The sequence below is a fragment of the Manacus vitellinus genome, unplaced genomic scaffold (assembly GCF_001715985.3).
Source record: "Manacus vitellinus isolate BGI_N305 unplaced genomic scaffold, ASM171598v3 scaffold_31_pilon, whole genome shotgun sequence".
Taxonomy (NCBI): Eukaryota; Metazoa; Chordata; class Aves; order Passeriformes; family Pipridae; genus Manacus; species Manacus vitellinus.
Window position 1 is genome coordinate 7,518,309 of NW_021940379.1, and position 18,982 is coordinate 7,537,290.

Sequence of the window (18,982 nt, forward strand, 5' to 3'; positions counted from 1 at the left end):
CTACTTAGAAAGTATGAGAACATGGTCAGCGATTGTTTCTGTGTTGCTGTTTTACAAACCGAGTATCAGGTCAATAGAAATATTTTAAAAGTAACCTAATCAAAAATAAATCTCTTTCAATTGCTCTCTGAGCCAGGATCTCTCCCTGAACAACAAACACATTTGACAACCCTGCTGCTAATGGCATGATAAAGTTGATATAAGGATAGATGGTGCTCAGATCCTCGGGGGCTTTTCCATTGCAATTTTTTGAGAGAAGCTGGAGGCAGAAACAGGGACGAGCAGGGGCATTTTCAGAGACAGCTATGGCTTTTATTTCCTTTGAGTGGATCCTTCTCCTGTTTGATGTTCAGGGTGATATTTCATGTTCCCCAGCTTAAGGAATGAGTGCTGCAGTGACGAGCTGTGGAGAGAGAAGCTGGAGGCTGTTTCCCTTCTGGGAAATCAGCCCATATAATCTCCTGAAGTCGGCAGAGGCAGTCTGGCAGGAGCAGAGTGTAACCAGTCCTTGGCTGAGCCTTGCAGTGTCCGATGGGCCCTGGGGACAGGGGATTGTAATGGGCTTGATTTCGCACCAGGGCTGCATTTTGAACTGATGCTTGAGGGCTGAGAGTAGTTATTTTATTAACTGTAGGTGTTATTTTCGCCCTCTGCATCCCAGCAGCACACTTGAGGGTTTTCATCTGGCCGTGTGGGGTTTGGACATTTCCTTCAGGTTCTTTAAGTGTTCCCTGTGTCTGACAGGTATTTACAACCAGAGCCTTCCCCTCTATGCTTCCTGAGATCTCAGAGCTGTGTAAATTCAGAGGATTAAGGCAGAGTTTGAGCTGGGCTGAGCAAACAGGCAGTGATAACTCCAGCCAGAGGATGGCTGTGGATCTGAGCTCGTGCCAGGGTCCTCCAGGGCTGATCATTATTTCCTGATCAAAATGTGGAGTCCGTTGTGCAGAAGGCTCTTGCTGTGGCATTTTGGGGGTAAGAAGAGTCTCATTCCACAACTGAGGGCAGTGCACCCCTGTTATTCCCAGCTTTATTTATAAACCGAGCGCTGTGCACCTTGAGTGCCTTTGGGGATTGCAGCTGTGCCTTGGTGACAGAAGAAAAATGGCTTTTCCGGAAGGAGTGTTCCGAGTGATTAAGGACGCCACGAGCAGGGGTGCAGTTGCATAACTTTAACTAGCTCAGGCTGAATAGTGGTGGAAAAAAAAATCACACAGGTTTTTATTATGGACCCCCAAAACGTGTTGCAGACCCTGCCAGCCTGTGCCAAGGTCCTTTGCCAGTGGATCTTCACGACCACTCCTGTGGGAGGTATTTCAGGTGGAGCCGGAGGAGGCCCCTCGATCCCATTTTCAGCTGAAGTGTTCTTTGGTGTCTGTACATCCAAATAAACAAATGAGGAGATAGAATCTGTGTGTTTCATGGAGTAACTGCCAGGAAGGAGGCTCTGAAGAAAGGCCTAATTCTTCCTTATCTGTAACCATGCAGCCAATTAGAACCATCTGCTCTCAGTCTGCAGCCCAGACAGACAAGGGGCTGCAGATGGAGAGGCTGCAGCCTGCCCTGGAAGGTGTGAGAGAAATTCCTAAGTGAGGACAGGTAGGAGACAGCCCTGGAAGCAGTGAGTAGTAAGGAACAAAATAATTTTCTATATTCCGGGAAAAGATTTAGCAATCTCCTTTCTGGAACAGAGAAGAGAGAAAGGGCCTGGATCCACCAGCTTTCCCTGGAGAAGGGATTTACTGGCTGGCCCTGTGACAGCAAAGGTAGTCAGGTCTGGGTTGGACAGAACTCCCAAGGGTGGATGTGGAGACCTTTTGACTGTGGTGCCTGACTTGAGATATTATCACTGTGTGAATCCCTGAGCTCTGTGTGATGTGCAAAGGTGAAAATATCTGCTGGTCTGGGCTTGCCTGGGGGGAAGGCTCCAGTGGGGCAGTTTGTCAGGAGGCCTGGCAGTCTCTCCTGCCAGCTGGGATTTCGGGATTGAAGTCAGTCAAGGTGCATCAATAAACATTCGCTCTTGTGATGTTCTGGATTTCCAGCATGAGCAGAGATGCACATCCAAAAATAGCAAGCTCTTGTGCTAAGTGAGGTCCCCAACTTGGAGGTCATAAACTTTAGCAAAAGAGCAATCGCTGGGAAGGCTCTTTTAGTAGGGTAAATAGAAAGGAGACAAAGGAGGCAAGAACAGAAACCCCATTAGCCCCCTCCTGCTCTCTGCCTGAGGGTTCAGAGGTCTGCATTGAGCAGCACAAAGAACAGCCCCCCTGTCCCCCTCTGTCAGCAGGGAGGTGCTGAGTTCAGTGTCCTGCCTTCCCAGAATAAAGCCCTGTGAGCTGCATCCTCTGCTGGACTGGGGAGGAGCAGGACTGTGGAGTAGCAGTAGTAGTTTTCTTGTCATGGGTTGAGAAACTTGGCTTTTTTCCCCCGGGGCTGCCCCGGGTGTGTGGTGGAGCTGAGGCCTCCCCTGCCCTCCTCCCCTGCCTGGGCCTGGGGCTTCATCCACGGCTGTCTGAGAAGTGCTCGAGATTCCTGCACCCAAGTGGCACTACAAGTGAATGAATTATTTCCTTGGCTTTGATCCAGGTATAACTGTATTCCCTGAATTAATTTTGCTGGTAGCTTGGTGATGAGACAAACCTTAAATCTCCAAACGGAACAGGGATAAAAGGCTAAATTTCCAAGAAGGGAGTTTTTTGTAGGATTTAGTCAGGAGAAAAACACAGATTTCCAGACTGGTTCTGTGGTGAAGTGAATCATCTAAAACTGCAGTGAAGGTGCTGTGGGTACTGAGGGAAGACTTCCCCTGAAGTATTAACAGGGGCCCGATCACCATGAGTTTAAACCAAAACGGTCAATTAGTGGCTTTGAAGGCATCCTTCAAAGTGAATATTGCACCCCGAGCCAGGAGTACAAGATTTGCTGGTGCTCTCAGGTGGTGGCATTTCCCTGCCCCAGCCTCCTTTCTCCCTCAGCAGGGCCCATGTCACCTCATGCAGCATCTTCCATGTGCCTACTGTCACGTCTTACCTCCATCTGAATTGCGAAGAAGTGCACACTTGTGGTGACTTCTGTTTCTAGTATTTTGCTGGGTATCAGTTAACAGATATCATTTCCAGGTCACTAGGTTTTGATCAGTTGCTGAAGATTAGCATTTTGATTTTTGTCTCAGCAGCTTCCCAGCAAACAGGACAGTGTGACCTTTAAGTGGCATCTTGAACTGCTGCTTTAAAGTGTTACCTTTAAACTAAAAACCAAACTGAGCAGCTAAACACTATTTTATGTTCCTCGTTTTACCATTCATGGAGAATAATGCCAGACAGTCATTTTCCTTGCTCTTTCCCCAGTTATGGGCTTGGCAAGCTGAGCTGTGTTCTGGTGTGTTCTAGGGCTTCCAAGACAGTGCTAGTTATTTTAATTTTGGTGGAGGGGTTGTATCCTCTGCGGTTTTGCAACTTGCTGTCTCTGTGTGTGCTTTAAGAGGAGGCTCCAGCCCCACAGGACCCCTGTGCAAGGTGTACAGAGGTTGGGTGCTGGCTAATTGTGTCAGAGCCTGGGTTGGAATTGGACATAGCTCGAAGTATTTTATTGCTGTGGTTCTGATTTCAATGTCTCTGTGACCCCAAAGTGTCAGCACATCATCTCCCTTCCCAGGGAAGGGTAACTTAAAACAAGTGAGTGATTTGGAGTGGAATCAGCATGTTGCACACTGAGGCAGTCAATTCACTAATTAAAGGAGAGGGGGAGGAAGTAATCTGGAGCAATCAGCAGGGCATTTCATCCCAGTTCCTAATTTTCTTTTTTGTTGGGCTTCAGTTTTTGAAAGACTAGAGAGCTAATGATTTTCATGAGCTCTTTTGCAGTACTGAAGGTGCGTGCATTGATGTGAGCAGTTGCACTGTGAGCTCCCTTCACCCAGGATACAAATATCCCTGATGTAATTGCTTGAGTTGGAAGCAAGGCATTTAGGGAAATATCTGTGGGTGAAGTTGACGAAGTTTGGCATAGTAAGCAGTGCTTTTAAGGTATATCCTAATCTGATGTATTTACCTCACATAAAAAATTAATTGGAATAGAGATTCTGCAAAACATTCCCGTAAGAGTTCAGTTTTTATCCTTGAGCAGTTAATAAAAGACATTGGGGAGAAATTTATCTAGCTGTAGTGAACTAATGTCATAGTGATTTGACATATTATTTCTTTAACTCCTTTTCCATGCGATGTGTGTGGGGAGAGAGTTTGGTACATTGTCACTGGGAGTTCAGCTTTCAGTCCTCAGAGATGCCAGGGATAGCAGCAGTAATTCCCTCCTCTGATCTCACTTTCTGATGTTAATCATTATGACACGACATACCCGCTTTTAAACTGCGCTTGGATTGTGTGTTAGAGCCCTGATTCAGGGCAGACACTTAACACTTAGAAGTGTTCAACCTCTGTTGTGTGTTTGGATGCCATTGATCTCTCTGGCTCAGGGAATGTGGTAGGGCTTTAGAAGTGCCTTTCTCCATATGAATGCTGCTGCAAATCAGACACCGTCAGCCCCAAGGGGGGGTCTGATGTGTTTCGTTCTGAGATCAGAAACAAAACAAAATAAAACCCACCTCTGTTTCAGTTGAACAGTTAAAGGCTTCCCTTCAGGATCCTGACTTGGTCATGTGCTGTTGACGTGTGGTTTCTGAATTAATCTGGAGTGAACTCATTTTCATAACCAGTTCCAGCATCTCTGAAATGAATCAAACACATAGCCTGGAGAGTATTCATCCTAATCTAATCTAAAATTACTGTTTGCATTGTGCGTGCCTAATTATTCATCCTAAGTCATCTCTGGAAGGAACACGCTGTCTTGTTTGTGTTTTTATTCAATATTTGTACGGCTTAATGCTTAAAAGTAGCCTTAAAGAACTTGAAAAACTTACAGTCCTGGTTTTTTCCTCCTTTACAGAAGGACATGTCTCTAAAGCCTCAGGAGAGGAAGGAGAAATGGGAGAGGCATCCAGGAAAGAAACCCAGAGAATCTGAAAACTGTGTGTCTGCTGAGCCGAGTGAAAATGGCCATAACAATGATGCTGGGAGCTCTGAGAGAGAGGCAGAGAGAGGCAAAGAGCGGATGAAGAAGAAACTCCCCCTGAAGTCCAAACAGGTAGGAGATCACTTCTCCTCTGAAGTGACCATGTCGTGGCACTGGCCACTGTGAAATGTTGTCCTTGCTGGTAGGCTGAGGTGGTTAATGTAAATGGCTTCTCTGGTAACTTGTGCTGGTGAAAACAACGTCTCTTAGAAGGCTCTTGGCCAAGTGCACAAACCCTGTGTTGAGGGCAGGTTTCATAAGCTGAAATGGAAGATCAGGGGTCCTGGGTAATGTAGGAAGGAAGGAGCAGACCTCCCTTGTATCCTGCAGCTTTGAGGCAGTGTGGTGATTCATACCATAGGTTTGTGGCTCTTACAGTCTTAGACACAAAGAGAAATCATCAGCTGGATCACAACCTCCTTTGGGGAAGGTGTGCTTGTTAATGTGCACCTGGAAGTTGCAGACGTGGCTATGTCCATCTCAGGAATCAAGTACCCCCAGGACAGTGTGTTGAGGAGGAGAGACTATTCAAGTATTTTAGAAGTGGAGAGTCAGTTTGGAGAGAGCTTGCTGTGGGCTGTCTTTTCTCTGTGCCCTTCTACAATGTGGTGGAGCATGAATGAATCAGGAGTTGTCATGTGGGAGGGGATGATTGCAGAGACTCCTGTCTGAGCCACAGCACCTGCAGAGCCCAGAGGTGACAAAGAAGAGGCACTGGGGCTGGCAGGCTCTTCATCACCTCACTGCTGCTCAGCAGGGAGGTTTGCTGGTGACTCTGTGAGCATTCCTTGGTTTGCAATCCCCATGGCACAGCAGCATCTATCTGTGGGCACTTTCCCAGTTGTCCGTTAACTGGGAGCCAGTGGGAACACCAGTGTCCTTCCAGCATTTGTTCTGAGCTAGGAAGCACACTGCAATGAAAAACTGGTTTTTATTCTCTGTGATGCAGAGAAAAAGAGCTGTTTAACCCAGGCACAGCTTTTGTTTTGTGGAAGTGATCCTGTACCTGTGCCAGACAGAGAAAGATTGAATTGTCCAGTTACTGGAATTGTTTTTTCAGACTTGCAATATTGTAGGATTTGAAAGAATCGTTAAGGTTATCTATTGTAATCCCCCACATGATTCTCCACCACACACAGTCTTTTGGGATTGCATTTTAGCATATTGGTTCAGAAGGGCTCATCACATATAAAGTTAGAAATTCTCATGGTCTACTCATGACCCTGCTCTTGTGGTGGCTAATTGTTGTCTTTAAAGCAGACTTTTGTTTTCTTCCTTTTGATTAAAAAAAAAAAATAGTTGGAATAATTCAGTGCAAATAATTTATGTAAAGATGTTAGTACTTTTTCTGCTTGCAAACATTTGGGTAGCAAATCATGTAATCATGCACTCCCAGGAAAATATTTGCCAGGTTTGTTTTCTTTTAACTCCCCATAGTGATACCAAATGTTTTGGTTTTAGACTCATCAGTGTCTGTGTAGTTAAGATATATCAAGTTTCTTGATTGGTTTTGGTATTAGTTGAGTGATAGGATTTCAATTCCCCCCTGGTTACAGGTGCAATGAGCTTGTGCACAAACTGTGCTCTGTGCCAACTGAAATGGTTTCTGATTATGGATGAATAGAGGCACATTTTAGTTTCCATGAAAGTCTGAACAACTAGGATGCTTTTCTTGGCTTCCAAACCCACAAACCCAAGCATGTATTTCACCAGAAGTGCCTGGCTTTGATATAAAATATTCAGAAGCAAGAGTGCTGGATGGTATTCCTGCCTGACACTTACACCAGGATTCTGGCATTGTGCTTCCTCAGCTCCTCTGCCTCTGTAAAGCTGCTGCTGTGTCAGGTTTTATATTTAAGTGAAAAGGCCCCAAACACCACTCCAGCAACCCTTGGAGTATCCATAAAGCTGTCTCCCCTGCCACTCTGCTCCCCAGAGTAACAAAACAAATGCTCATGTTGATGCAACTGGGAGTGGAGCAGATTATGGGGACAGGGAGCACAAAGGAGCTCATTAGGTCTCAGTTGCCACCAAAATCTCCCTCACATGGAAGCTTGGCTGCAGTAAATGCTGCTTTTCTACTGATTGGAGTTGTTTCTTCTTGTCTGAAATTGCGCTGCAGGACTTGAGTGCATGGCAGGGGTTTGCACTGCTGGGGATGTGAGAGGCAGGGGGGAGGTTCCCTGTTCCTGCAGGAGGAAAGGGTTGTTAGCAGTGACATCTTCTACATGAAATTTAAAACTCAGTTTCATGTAGTTCTGGCCACTAGGGATTTCATGACACTTCTTCAGAAACCTTTGGGGGTAGGAGTTTTTGTTGCATTGGCAAACTCCAATTTCTTTCATTATACGCTGCTGCTTTAGTTTACCAAACAATTTAGATTGTTGGTATTTCAGCTTTGAAAAATGAGGACATGGTTATCTGTTTCTTCTGGCTAGTATTTGGCTGCCATGAGTGATTAAATAGGGGATTTGCTGCCACATTCATAAAAACCTGAATTCATCTTTCATTGTTTAATCTTTTTGTTTTCCCCTGTGAGGATAAGTAACAAACTCTAAAAAGAGCAAGGAGCTTGCACAAAGCGTATGAAATAAAAGCTGTGATGAGTGACTCATTAATACACCGTGCCTCTCTAAAGGAGTCACACTTAGAATTTATCTTTTATTGGAAAGGGAGGTTTTTTAAAATGCCTTCTATTATCCTAACTGGTACAGTTCTGAAAACCAGACAAGTCTGGGGGTCTGTAAGGTTGATGAAAGTAGCAGCCAAATCTAACCTACATAAACTAGGCTATTCTTAGTTCAAACTAATTATGCAAATGATATAGACACATTCAATAATTTTTCCTTTTTTTTTTAGTAACCACAAAGTTCACACCTAGAATTCTGGCATTTCCTGCCAAGCTGTCTAGACAAATTGGCTGTAATATTAAGTTTCCTGGAATTTGGGGGATGATTTTTGCAATTCAGGGTTATTAAACATAGGTTTATACCTCATTTGGAAAGCTTATTGTAATTAATGCTAATTATATTGGGATGTTGCTTAGAAATTACTGTTCAATTTGAAGCTTTCCTTATACTCTCATCCCTTCTTTTCACAATGCTACTGAATTGTCATCTCTTCTACGCAGCCTCCTCTAATAAATCAAATTGGGCATTATAATTATGGTATTCTGCTAATCCTTGTAGAGAGGTGCAAAGTGGTAAGCTGATTTGAGTGCCAGGTTGTCTGCTTTGTTTAGAAAATTAGATTAATACTTCACTGCATTTGACAAAGCATCCAGATTGCCGTTTGCTCCTGAATATTTGGTAGTTCTGTACCTCAGGCTATGGGGAGAGGGCTGTGAGGACCAATCTGTCCTTTCCAGCCTATTACTCCCAGCCGTGTATAGAAATCATTCAAACACGTTTATCTCCTGCTGTAACCCAGCAGAGGGAGAAAAGGGCATTTCAAATAGTTACAGGTCCTCTGGTCAAAGATTTGTCAGGATTTGTTGGGGCTGCTCTCAACACATGCACACAGGGAAAGGTGCTGATCTGAAACTGCTGCTCTGCAATGGGGATCAACAAAACCCCCTGCAGCCATCAGCTGTGTCGAGATATGGGGAAGTGTTGGAAGCTGGGGTGGATTTTCCTGTAGCCAGAGTGGCCTACAGGAAAGCCAAGCCCTCTGACAGTCTGTAACTGCCTCCAACACAGGAATATTTCTTGGAAATTAAGTCACTGCCTTTTCAAAAAGCCGTGTCCAGGGCTAAGCCTGTGGTTTGTGGAAGGGAATCCTCACCACAGCTGCAGACAGTGCTGGTGGGAGAGCAGCCCTTCACCTCTTTGGAAGGGCTCCTCTATGGTTGGGGGTATAATTGTATTAGATGAAGTAAGAGGTAGGTATAAATGAAACATTTTAGTTCCAGTGCTTCCCTGTGTGTCCTCTGTTGTTCTGCTAGTTTTTAGAGAAGTCACCCCTTGAACTTGGAATCAGCCTTTGATTAGCCTTAGCTGGGCTGTTCTTCTCTTTCTTGGTGTCATTTTTGGAGTTGCTTATTCCTCTGAACATCTGAGCGCAGTGGATGTAGAACAGTTGGGGGTTTTGTTGGTTTTTTTGGTTGTTTTTTTTTTTAAATTATTTTCTAATTTTTTTTTCTGAGTTCCAGGACCCGTTGATCTTTCTGCCTGAAAAGAGTTGGGGCTAATAGGAAAGAGTTGCTGGTATTTCCAGTTACCTGAACCTCAGGCTCCGTGGTTAGTCAGTTTGGGAGCATCAGGGTGTGTTGAATATATTTAGATGTTAAATGTGGCTGCAGTAGCACTCTGTTCTGCAAATAGTCATTTGTCACGAAGATTAGTGTCTTACACCTCCTCCTTCCTTTTCTCACCCACTGTTTAAATCACCCGAGATGAGGAAGAGTCTCAGAGAAGCTGAGGAAAACAGGGTGGTGTAGCACGTATTTAGTGCTCATAAATAGCCTGTTGGGTTTGGAGCATGGGAGGAAAGGGCAGGGAAGCTGACGGGGTCGTGTTGCTCTGGAGGTGTGACATCTCTGTGACTTCAGCAGATCTTCCTGGAGGGAGGGAAAGCAGAGCTAATTCCCCTGTCTCATTCACTCCCCGGCCTTCGTCAAACTGCTGAGCATTATTGATGATTAATGTATATTGTTGCTGTGGCTCTTGCTGGACTGGAACTGCTAAATTACATTAACAAGTTTGATTACCTATTCATGTGGTTTCTCTGTGATGCTCATCATCTCGTTATCCAACATTCAGTGATGGATATAACACCCTCCCTGCCCCAAGGGGAACAGTGCTCTGGGTTCCTGCTGAGCTGAAGGCGATACACTGACTCGTTTGCTGTCCAGGACTCTCACCGTTCCTCTGATGTCTCGGTGAAAATTGATAGCTCATCTTCAAACCAGTTACATACCCTTGGCCCCGTTTGTGTGGGGTGGTGGTACCCAAAGGCTGTGGGGCTTTTCCCAGGGTAGAGGGAAACAGTCTAGAAGCCTGTCTGGCTAATGAGGTGTTTGGTGTGGAAAATTTCCTTTGGCATCACGTTGCTCATGCTGATGGTTGGGCAATAGGAGCATGTAGCTGCTTGAGTTCAGAGTTCAGAGACTGAAATGTCTCTTTCTTAGCTGAGGCTCAGCAGCCACATAGGAGAGTGAGTCTGAAAAATAACCCTTGGAATCTTTGTCTGTATGCCAGAGGACATAGATATGCCTGTCCTTCTGTGTCTTAGTAATGTAGTGTTTGGAAGCTGCATTGTGTCTAAGAAGGTTATTCTGTTACCTGCAGTATCTCAGGCTACTGAAAGCAAATGAATTCTAGGCAGCTTACAAAAAAAAAAAATAAAGAGAGAAAGAAAAGAGAAGTTGCCTTTAATGTGGGTTTTGGGGATTGGTTTGGTTTGGTGTGTGCTGCTTTGGTGTTTGCATTGCACTGCTTTTGAACACTGAAATTATACAAACTTGTCTCTCTTTGTTTCTAATTGATGTTACCCTTTTTGTTAGCAGATATTGTTATTTAAACGTCCTTTGAAACTAAACAACAAAGCAAAAGGAAAAACAGTCCATTTTCTTTTAATCAGGAAAACGTTTGCTTGGTGTATTGCTTAAAACCAGGGTCCATTTCTACCTTTATAAGTACAAGAATTTACAGTCTGGCCATGGAAGCTCTGCACAGGTTAGTTTGAGGTGGGCATTCCTGATGGCTGGGAGGGCAGGGCTGTTAGGGCAGTGCCATTCCCTGCCTGGAGCCTCTGAGCCAGCGTGGCCAGGCTGGCTGGAAGCCCGGGAGGTGCCTTCACCTGGAGCTTTGGTTCCCTCCAGCTTGCAGGTTGTGGTGCTGGGCTCCAGCAGAACCTCCCCGAGGACAGACTGGCTCCTGCCCCTGGGAGAGGTGTCTCTGGCTCTAGAGCTCCTAATGAGGTTGTGGTGCCGGGCCCTGTCCCGGGGGATTTTGGAGGGGTCCTTTCCGGCACAGCCGCAGATGGCCCTGCCTGGCTCTCTCCCGCTAATCTGCAGGAGCAGAGACTTCCCAGCTGCCTGGGAAACCACTGGGGAGCACGGTGCAAAGTACTGAAATGGGCAACACGGCATTTAGGCATTAGGTTTGCTAATCCAAGGCCTAAAATCAGCCTCATTTCAATCAATAGCAATCTGTTTGCACTGTCAGGAACTAATTTAAAAATCTGCTTTAAGTCCTGGTTAGGCACTTGGTATTCTGTTTTCTGGATCAAAGTAGAGGGGAAGCAGTGGGCATAGCACAGCAGTGGCAGGAGGAGGAAAAATCCTTTGTAAATAAAAAGTGGATGTTTATTTCCCAAATGAAACCCTGCTGTTACGAAGAAGTGCTGTTGTTTTTGCTAAATTTATCCAGGAATTCATCAAGATTCTTGAAGTGGCCTTAGAGCCCACTCTGCAGCAGAGGGAGAACTTTGCAGTGTGTTCAGTTTGTTTAAAATGCTGCAGGAACATTAGGCCATTAAAGTCTGCATTATAGCTGTGACACAGGTAACTTCATCATGGGATTGCAGCCACCTTCTTAGAGCTACAGCACAGCTTCCATAATGGACCTATGTAACACACTGTGCTTCAGGACTAGTGCAAAATAATACCATAAACCCTCTGGGAACTATGACAGGAGGCAGCCTTTGCTTAAGCTGGAAAAAATGTATTTCAAAACCTTCTGCAGTTCTGGTAGGGAAGCATAAATTGAAGAGATCACGCTTATTAGAATTGGGGGGTGTCCAACTATTTTTAGACTAATGCTGAAGCATGAAACAGAAGCATATGCTGGATTTTACTACACCACAAATATTATTTTCTCAACAGAGTGATGTAAAGCATGTTTTGGCTGATGAAAATGTTCTATGTAGGAGATTGTGGCTTTGTCTGTCTCAGTGAGTAGTGAAATACTTGCTCGTCTGGACCTCAGAGTTCCCCTTTTGTAGCTGACCCTCCCTTGCCAGTATTGCTGCTCCATGTGCCCCACTTGTCCCTGCTTTTGTAGGGCTCTCCTGGTTCTCCCAGAGAGGCTCAGCTGCCCCTGAGTGCAGCTCCTCAGTGTGCCCATGCTGGGCTGGGCAGAGCCTTCTCCCCTGGCCAGCACCTTCCTGCTGCCACGGGCTTTGCTGGGGTGGGTGTCAGAGCCAGCAGGGGTTGGGTGGCCATGGAGGATGGGGATGAAGTGTCTTGCCACGTGCACTCTGCTCCCTGCTTTGTATACAAGGATCATATTGCTGCTGTTATGGCATCGACCCTGCCGGGTTCAGAACTGGACCCCACGGCTTAGCCTGCGGCACTGCCTTCTGCCTTCTTTGTCCCTGCTTCTCCTCTTCTCCAAAATTCCACTGTTCCCACTCCCCTCTCCCACTTCACAGCATCTGGGCAGCAGCGATGTGTTCAGGCCTCCAGATGGCTGCTGGCATTTTTAAGATGTGTTGGAGCAGGTTTAGAGAGCACAGTGGTGAAAGCACTGGATGCTACCAGTGCGTTCTGTGCTGGGACTTCTTGCACCACCTGCAGTGGAGCTGAACCGTGGTGTCTGGGGGGGCCTTTTGTCTCCATCTGAGCTCCCCCTCGGAGGGGATGTGGTGGCTGCAACCCCAGTGAAGTGTGGCCAGACAGACCTCTGTGCCTGGAGACACACACAGGCACTGCCTAAGCAGAGCAATCCAGAGGAAGCCTCTCAGAGCAGCTCTCACTGAGCCAGACTCGTCCCCAGCAAACGGGGACTTGCAAACAAGCCTTGATCTGACATTCCTGGAGGTTTCAGACTTAAAAAAGGTCAGAAAACTCAAGCAGTAGGAAGACAATTAAGCCCCACTGGTACAGTGTAAGGAAGTGATGTTGTATGTGTGTGAACAGTCAAACCAGGTATAAGCTTGGGTCACCTTTAACTTCTCTGCCTGTAGTTAGATGACTGATAAGGACTTTAGGTCACATTTGCTTAAATGCAGCCTCAGACAGGAGCAGAATAAAGGGAAACAAAGCGATCCCCTCTTCTCGCTGACAGTCTGTAAGTAGCTGTGAATGAATCTCGTTCCAGCGGCTTCTTTTGAAAGGGAGAAATAAAAAGGAAATTTCATTGCTGTCAACTTATGTGGCATTAGACACTATAAAAAAGGTTGTTGGTGGTCATTGGTTACACTGTTATAAAAGAAGAGCTAAATGGTTTGTAATTTAAAGAAGGGGATTTAATTACATGAAGTAATTTACAGGAAGCTATAACCGCTTGTATCTTTTTCTCTGTTGAATTTAATTGGTTGACACAATGCACAAAGTCCTCTTTCTTTTCCTTCTTCCCTCCTCTCCTTTTTTTGTTTTATTTGTTTATTTCTTTTGGAGAAGATAAGGCACCAAGATGGAGCACTTTTGTTGTATCTCGTGATTTTAGGAAGTTGAACAATGGAGCAGTGTGGGCTGTTTGAAGAGATTCTGAGCCTGGGCTGGAGGTTCTCCTTGTACATCTCTTCAGGGCACTGAGACAGGACTTGTTCCAGGTGTCCTCTGAGGTGTCAAGAGCCCTTTTTCCCAGGTTCAGTGCTGATGCTGCAGGAGGGATGAGGACCCCGAAGAAACCACAGTCTTTTTGGATGTTGTTTTTCTGATTTGGATGAGAGGTGTCTCAATGGTTACTTCATCTTGATTAAAGCACTAGTTGCCTGATATTTTAGCTAACTTTGGAGAAGAGGTTGGGATCTGTTACCTAATTGTAGCTCCTGTTCTCAGGCTTGTACTACGTCTGCAGTGCAATACAGGGCCTCTGAATGGTGTAGTTCCTTATCATCATCCCTGTAATTTTTGGGATGATCACAGGTATTTTTTTTTCAGTGTGAAATAAGCCTAGTGGGTGCAGACAGCCAATATTCTTCCTCTAGCACACTTACCAGTGTAATATCTAAACCATCTGTGCTGCTGCAGTCTAAATCTGAGCTGATTTAAAACAAACAAAATGACATCCCAATGTCACTCGTGGTTGAGGCAGGATGAATACCTTCTTCATGAGGTGCTGTTACTGTCCACATGCAGAACTTGTCCTTGCTCACAGCTGGCCCTGGGTCCCTGCTGCTGCTGGATCCCTGCTGGGATCAGTGTGCCAGGAGCTGCAGCAGGATTGCTTTGGCAGCTGCCAGTCTTTGCCTGAAGTCATTCAGTGGCACTGGTCCAGCTCCTTTGGCTTTCCTCGTGGAAGTGGATCAGAGATGGGGCTGTTTTCCACCCCTCAGTTGCTCTTGCCTCACAAACTGCAGCCTGGGGTGGTGTTACCCACATCCCCTGGCCTCCTGGCTGAGTCCTTGAGGGAGATGTTTCCATGCTCCTGCCTGGGGGATGGTTTGCACGGGCTGTTGGGAACATACACAGCCTGAGCAAGCACAGCTTTGGTTTGGAGACATCTCTTAGGTAAAATAAGCACTTGCATTTTTGCTTTAGTCCTTCAAGCCAGGTTATTAGTGGCTGTTCAGGTGAATGCTGCTGCACCATTGTTTGGGCAAAGTCAGTCTATTTTCTCGAATGTCTTCTGTAAAAGAAACTTAAGAATGAAATAAAGCCTGAAGGGGGTTGTGATAGATTTAAAGCTCTTCCAAACTTACCGGTTGAGGGAGTCCTTAGGCATAGTCAGGTGTCTATGTCTCTTTTAACTCAAGATTTGAAATATGCTCTGTCTGTATGTAGGTTTTTTCCAGCTGTTAGCACTCTAAATTGATTCTAAAATTTTTTGAGCCTTGAAATTAATTTCTTTAAAAAAGATCCCAGCAAGGAGGATAGTTTAGGAATTGAATTTGTAAACTCTTACTATCATTACATGCAAAAGTTAGGGCTGCTTTTTTTTTTCTTTCTGGTGGCTTTCTCTCAATTTTCTTTCTTTGGAGCCGGAGTTGTTGAGATTAAAAAAAACAAAGTATTTTTTGGGTAGCTGCTGGATTCTGAATGTTGGTGTCTAAAGTCAGTTATGCAAATATGTGGGTTTTTTAATTTAAAAACAAATCTTCCATCTTCACTCTTCCACGTTCCACTTTCTTCTGGTTAAAGGGTTTCATTTTGGCACTAGGGAAAGGAGCACAGGCTGGATTCTTCCTTCAGCTGCAGATCCATTGCCATTTAAAGCTAAAGACTAGCAACAGGTTTCATTTTACTCTCTCCAATGTTTCCTCTTACAACTCTGCTTGACTCATTGACACCGAATAGTAAAAACAAGGAAAAAACCCTTTCCAGGGGAAATCTTATCCACTGGAATAATACTGCTAAAAGAATCCAAGGAGGAGGTGTAATGGATCAAGTAGTGGACGCTGTCCAGGGAAGCCAGAAAAACAGTGCTGTGATGAATGAATAGCCCTCTGATGCTGTGACACTGCAGCCTCTTGGAAGGTGGTGCTGGATCTCATAAAGTTGTCTTTCCGTTGGTTCTCAAAACTTTTGAGTGGTCATAGGGAAATATTTTATACTTTAACATGAAGTTTATTGCTGCAGTGTCAGTCATAGGCATCTTTTTGGACTTAGTGCCACAGTCTGTGTAGGATTGGAGATGGAGGTGGCTCAGCTGCTCTGTTGTGGAGTACATCTGCAGCTTTAACATGAAAAAAATGAATGTTCCAGTTTCCAGCTATATTTCAGCTCATATGGAGCAATTTCAGTGTGTAAAGGTGTAAATGGGGATGACACAGAAGAAAGAGGGTCATATTGCAAGTGTTGCCTGAATTGAGGGCTTTGAACTTGCTCCACATTTGTACATGTGCTCTTTTTCTCCCGGGTGCAGACTGCAAAAACCAACAACACAAAAATAAACCTGTTATTCTTTGCTTACCACGTAGGAAATAATCATAACAGCAGAGGACAAAGTTGAGCTGCGCAGGAGCCATCCTGCAGAGCTGGGTTTGGGGTGTGTCCGTGCCCTCCTGTCGGAGGGGCTGGCAGTGGGGTTGGCTCTGTGCCACTGGAGATTTGCTTCCCCGTTTTCGTCTCTCGCTTTCCTCGCGACTGGCTCGTTTTGTTCATAAAGCAGCTTGTAATTGAGTGTTTGACAAAGAAGTGTTTACAAGCAGTGTTTCTTGTGCATAACTGCCTAGCTGAGGGGAATAACAATTTGGGCCTGAATTTCAGCCCTCCTTTGTCACTGTCGGATCATCGTCGGTGGCGGTGCTGTCTCTGCTTAAAGAGAAAGATGGATTGGAATTGTTTCAGGGCATGGCACCCGAATGGGAATTCGTGCTCTTGGAAGAAGCTGGCAACTGTTCCTTGTGGCCTGTGCTCTTTCTTTGTCCTTGTCTTGACTGTGGACCACACCAAGGTGTGTGCCAATTGATTACCATCTGCGGTGACTTCTGGGTTTTTGGAGATGGAGCCTGCTAATTTAGGGGGAATTTTATTCTGGGCATGTGAAATGTGAAGGTTGGAGTTCTGCCAGGTTTTAAGCCTTCTCCAGCCATCGTGTGGGGTGAGATGCTGTAGGCTGTAGCTGTCCTAATCTGGGAACGTGGTTGGAGTTCAGTCTTCGTGGGTTGAAACCGGCAGTGCAGATGGGACCTGTGTTATCAAAATAAAAGCCACGTTTAGCTATCACACAGGAAGAAAGGGACTCGGGGATTAAGCTTTTCAGTTCAGGCAGCATGTGGGTGTTTCAATTGTCCATGCCAAAACCCTTCTGCAAATTACGCCAAGTGGGCAGGGTGTGTAGGGAACAGAAGCAATGAAGTTATGCATGAGTAAGGAACAGCTCAGGCTTTATTTAGATCCATTATAGGTCATTAGCAAAGGGTAATTTTTGGGGGGGAGGAGGGGGGTCTTTTAAAGGGGCTGCTTGCAGGAATTACCATATTTAACCAGAAGTGATGGGAATCAGGGCATAGGGAATAAGCAAAGACAATCCCTAGAATTGTCTACTAATAGCTGGAGGCACCTGGAGCTCCAGGTTTCCGGGCTGGATGGGGCAGTTCCCGTTAAAGGGTTAGGGTCGGTGCCAGTCTGTGACTAAAACCCGCAGGTAGAGATGAAAATAAATCACAACATGTGAAACAAAAGTCATGCAGTCAGGCATGAGTCAGAGTGGTACTGGGGCATTGTGGCAGACGAGTTTAACTCCTTCCCTGCTGCTTGACTACGAGCCCGGAGCGATTTCTGTAGCAAGTCTGCCAGTATCAAGTCTGCTTTTCTGGGTATAGCTGTTACTTAATACTGATGAATTTTATTACTGGATACTGATGTGTTGAGCAAAACCAGACAAACAGTCACAGCTTTACTGACAAACTAGGAGAGGTTTTTCGTGATGACTGTGCTGCTCAGGGCATCTCTGAATTAGTGTTACTGCTCAGCAGAGTGCTTGGACTGCAGCAATGTGCTGTTCAATTCCTGTACAGAGACGACCACAGGACACTCACACCCAGAGTGCCTTTTGTTTGTCCTCATGCAAAATGCTGCAGGTGTTTTGCTAAGACATCTTCCCAATCCCCTTAGCCTTGTTCTGAATCATCCTGGTGTGTTGAGTAGCTGGGTAAATAACCTGTGGTTTTATATGCCTGTACAAATGGTGGTCTCTTACAATCCTTTGCAGCTGGATATCCCCCCCTCCCTTGTTTACCTGGCTTGTCAAGAGCAGAGGGAGAAGAAAAATGTCTTTGTGACAGCTTTTTTTTTTTTTTTCCCCTTACAGTGAAGCAGAGGAATAAAAGGATTATTTTTTTTTTCCCCAGACAGTCTCTCCAGAGCAGCAGCAGCAGCACCAGGGACCTCTAGTAAATTGATCAAGGGACATATTTGACCTTAGGGCTGCTTGTTAGAGAGCGTTGTTATAGGCACGTTGTAATAGCAGATGTAATAAAGCCAGAATTGTCCTAGAGAAAAAAAAACAGTATGTTTTGTGGATTTTGTTTTGTTTTGTTTGGGGCTTTTGTGTGTGTGTGTGTGTGTGTTATTTAGTAGGAACTGAATTGTTGTCTGACAACCTTGGGTCACCTCAAATAGGCATAAGCCTAAGGCAAAGCCAAAAGCAGAGGTTTTGGTAGTTAATAGGGGATTTACTGACCCAAGGAACAGGGAAATACTATTTTTCAGGAATTGGCTATTTTTATAGTGCTTTGTGTTCGCCCAACTATCTTGTAGCTTTGTAAAGATGATTTCTTTCAAAAACCCATTTCTATTCTTGCAGCTTTTAAATCCTTGCTGCTTGAATTGAATTTTTTTTTCTTAACTTTTCCTCAGTTATGCAGTTATCACTGCTCTGCATCTCAGCATTTACTGACCTTCCAGTGTACTGTAAGAGTAAGAATTTATTTAGGGTCCTGTGATAACTGGTCATCACTAATGATTATTTTTCTATGAGAGTGTTCCAGTGCTGTCGTGGCCTAAGGTGTATCTGCTAAACCAGCTTAGCTGAAAGGCTTTTTTAGTCTTTTTATGCAGCAAAGGCTGTTAATGCAACTACACAAATGGGAGCCCTCAGTTAATTCCTAGTTAGGTATTGACTGTACTTGTTGACTTGAAGCTTGTTCTAACAGGATTAGGATTTAATCAGTAAAAGTCAATCTTTTCCTTCTACCTGTCTAAAAAATGAGCTGTTTCCAATGCTGAACTGTGTATGTTAAAATAAAAATGAAACAAGTGATACAGTCTTTATCACTATCAGATACTGGCTTTTGCCTGGTAGTCACTCCAAAAGGAATCAACAGCTATGTGATATTTTTACTTCTGTGTAGAATAGGAATCTTGATCTCTGGCACGATGGTAGTTAGTGTCTGAGTTGGGTTTTTTTTTCTGTTTGCAGACACAGAACTTGAAAACCCTTCTCCTCCTCCTCAAAAAATCACTATGGAAGAGGAGGAGAGACCATATTCTTACCAGTAGGGCTGATCTGTGAAGTTGTTGAGGTAGAAGGATTTCTACTACCAAGTTCTGCCACTAGATTATTGGGTAAATTATTCCAGG

The 18,982-nt window shown here is 44.9% G+C and overlaps 1 protein-coding gene across 11 annotated transcripts in view; it reads left to right on the top strand.

Moving 5' to 3' along the window:
- Nucleotides 1-4,944: 4,944 nt before the first annotated feature.
- FBRSL1 (fibrosin like 1) overlaps nt 4,945-18,982 on the top strand; it is a 370,905-nt gene continuing 356,867 nt past the window's right edge. For 10 of the 11 annotated variants that reach the window (XM_018076280.2, XM_018076286.2, XM_018076282.2 and 7 more), the window contains exon 1: nt 4,949-5,142. In XM_018076280.2, the coding sequence (XP_017931769.1) occupies nt 4,951-5,142 (192 nt within the window). In that variant the 5' untranslated portion in view covers nt 4,949-4,950. Of the gene's footprint in view, nt 5,143-18,982 lie in introns of all 11 variants that reach the window. The other variant, XM_018076290.2, reaches the window with a different exon arrangement.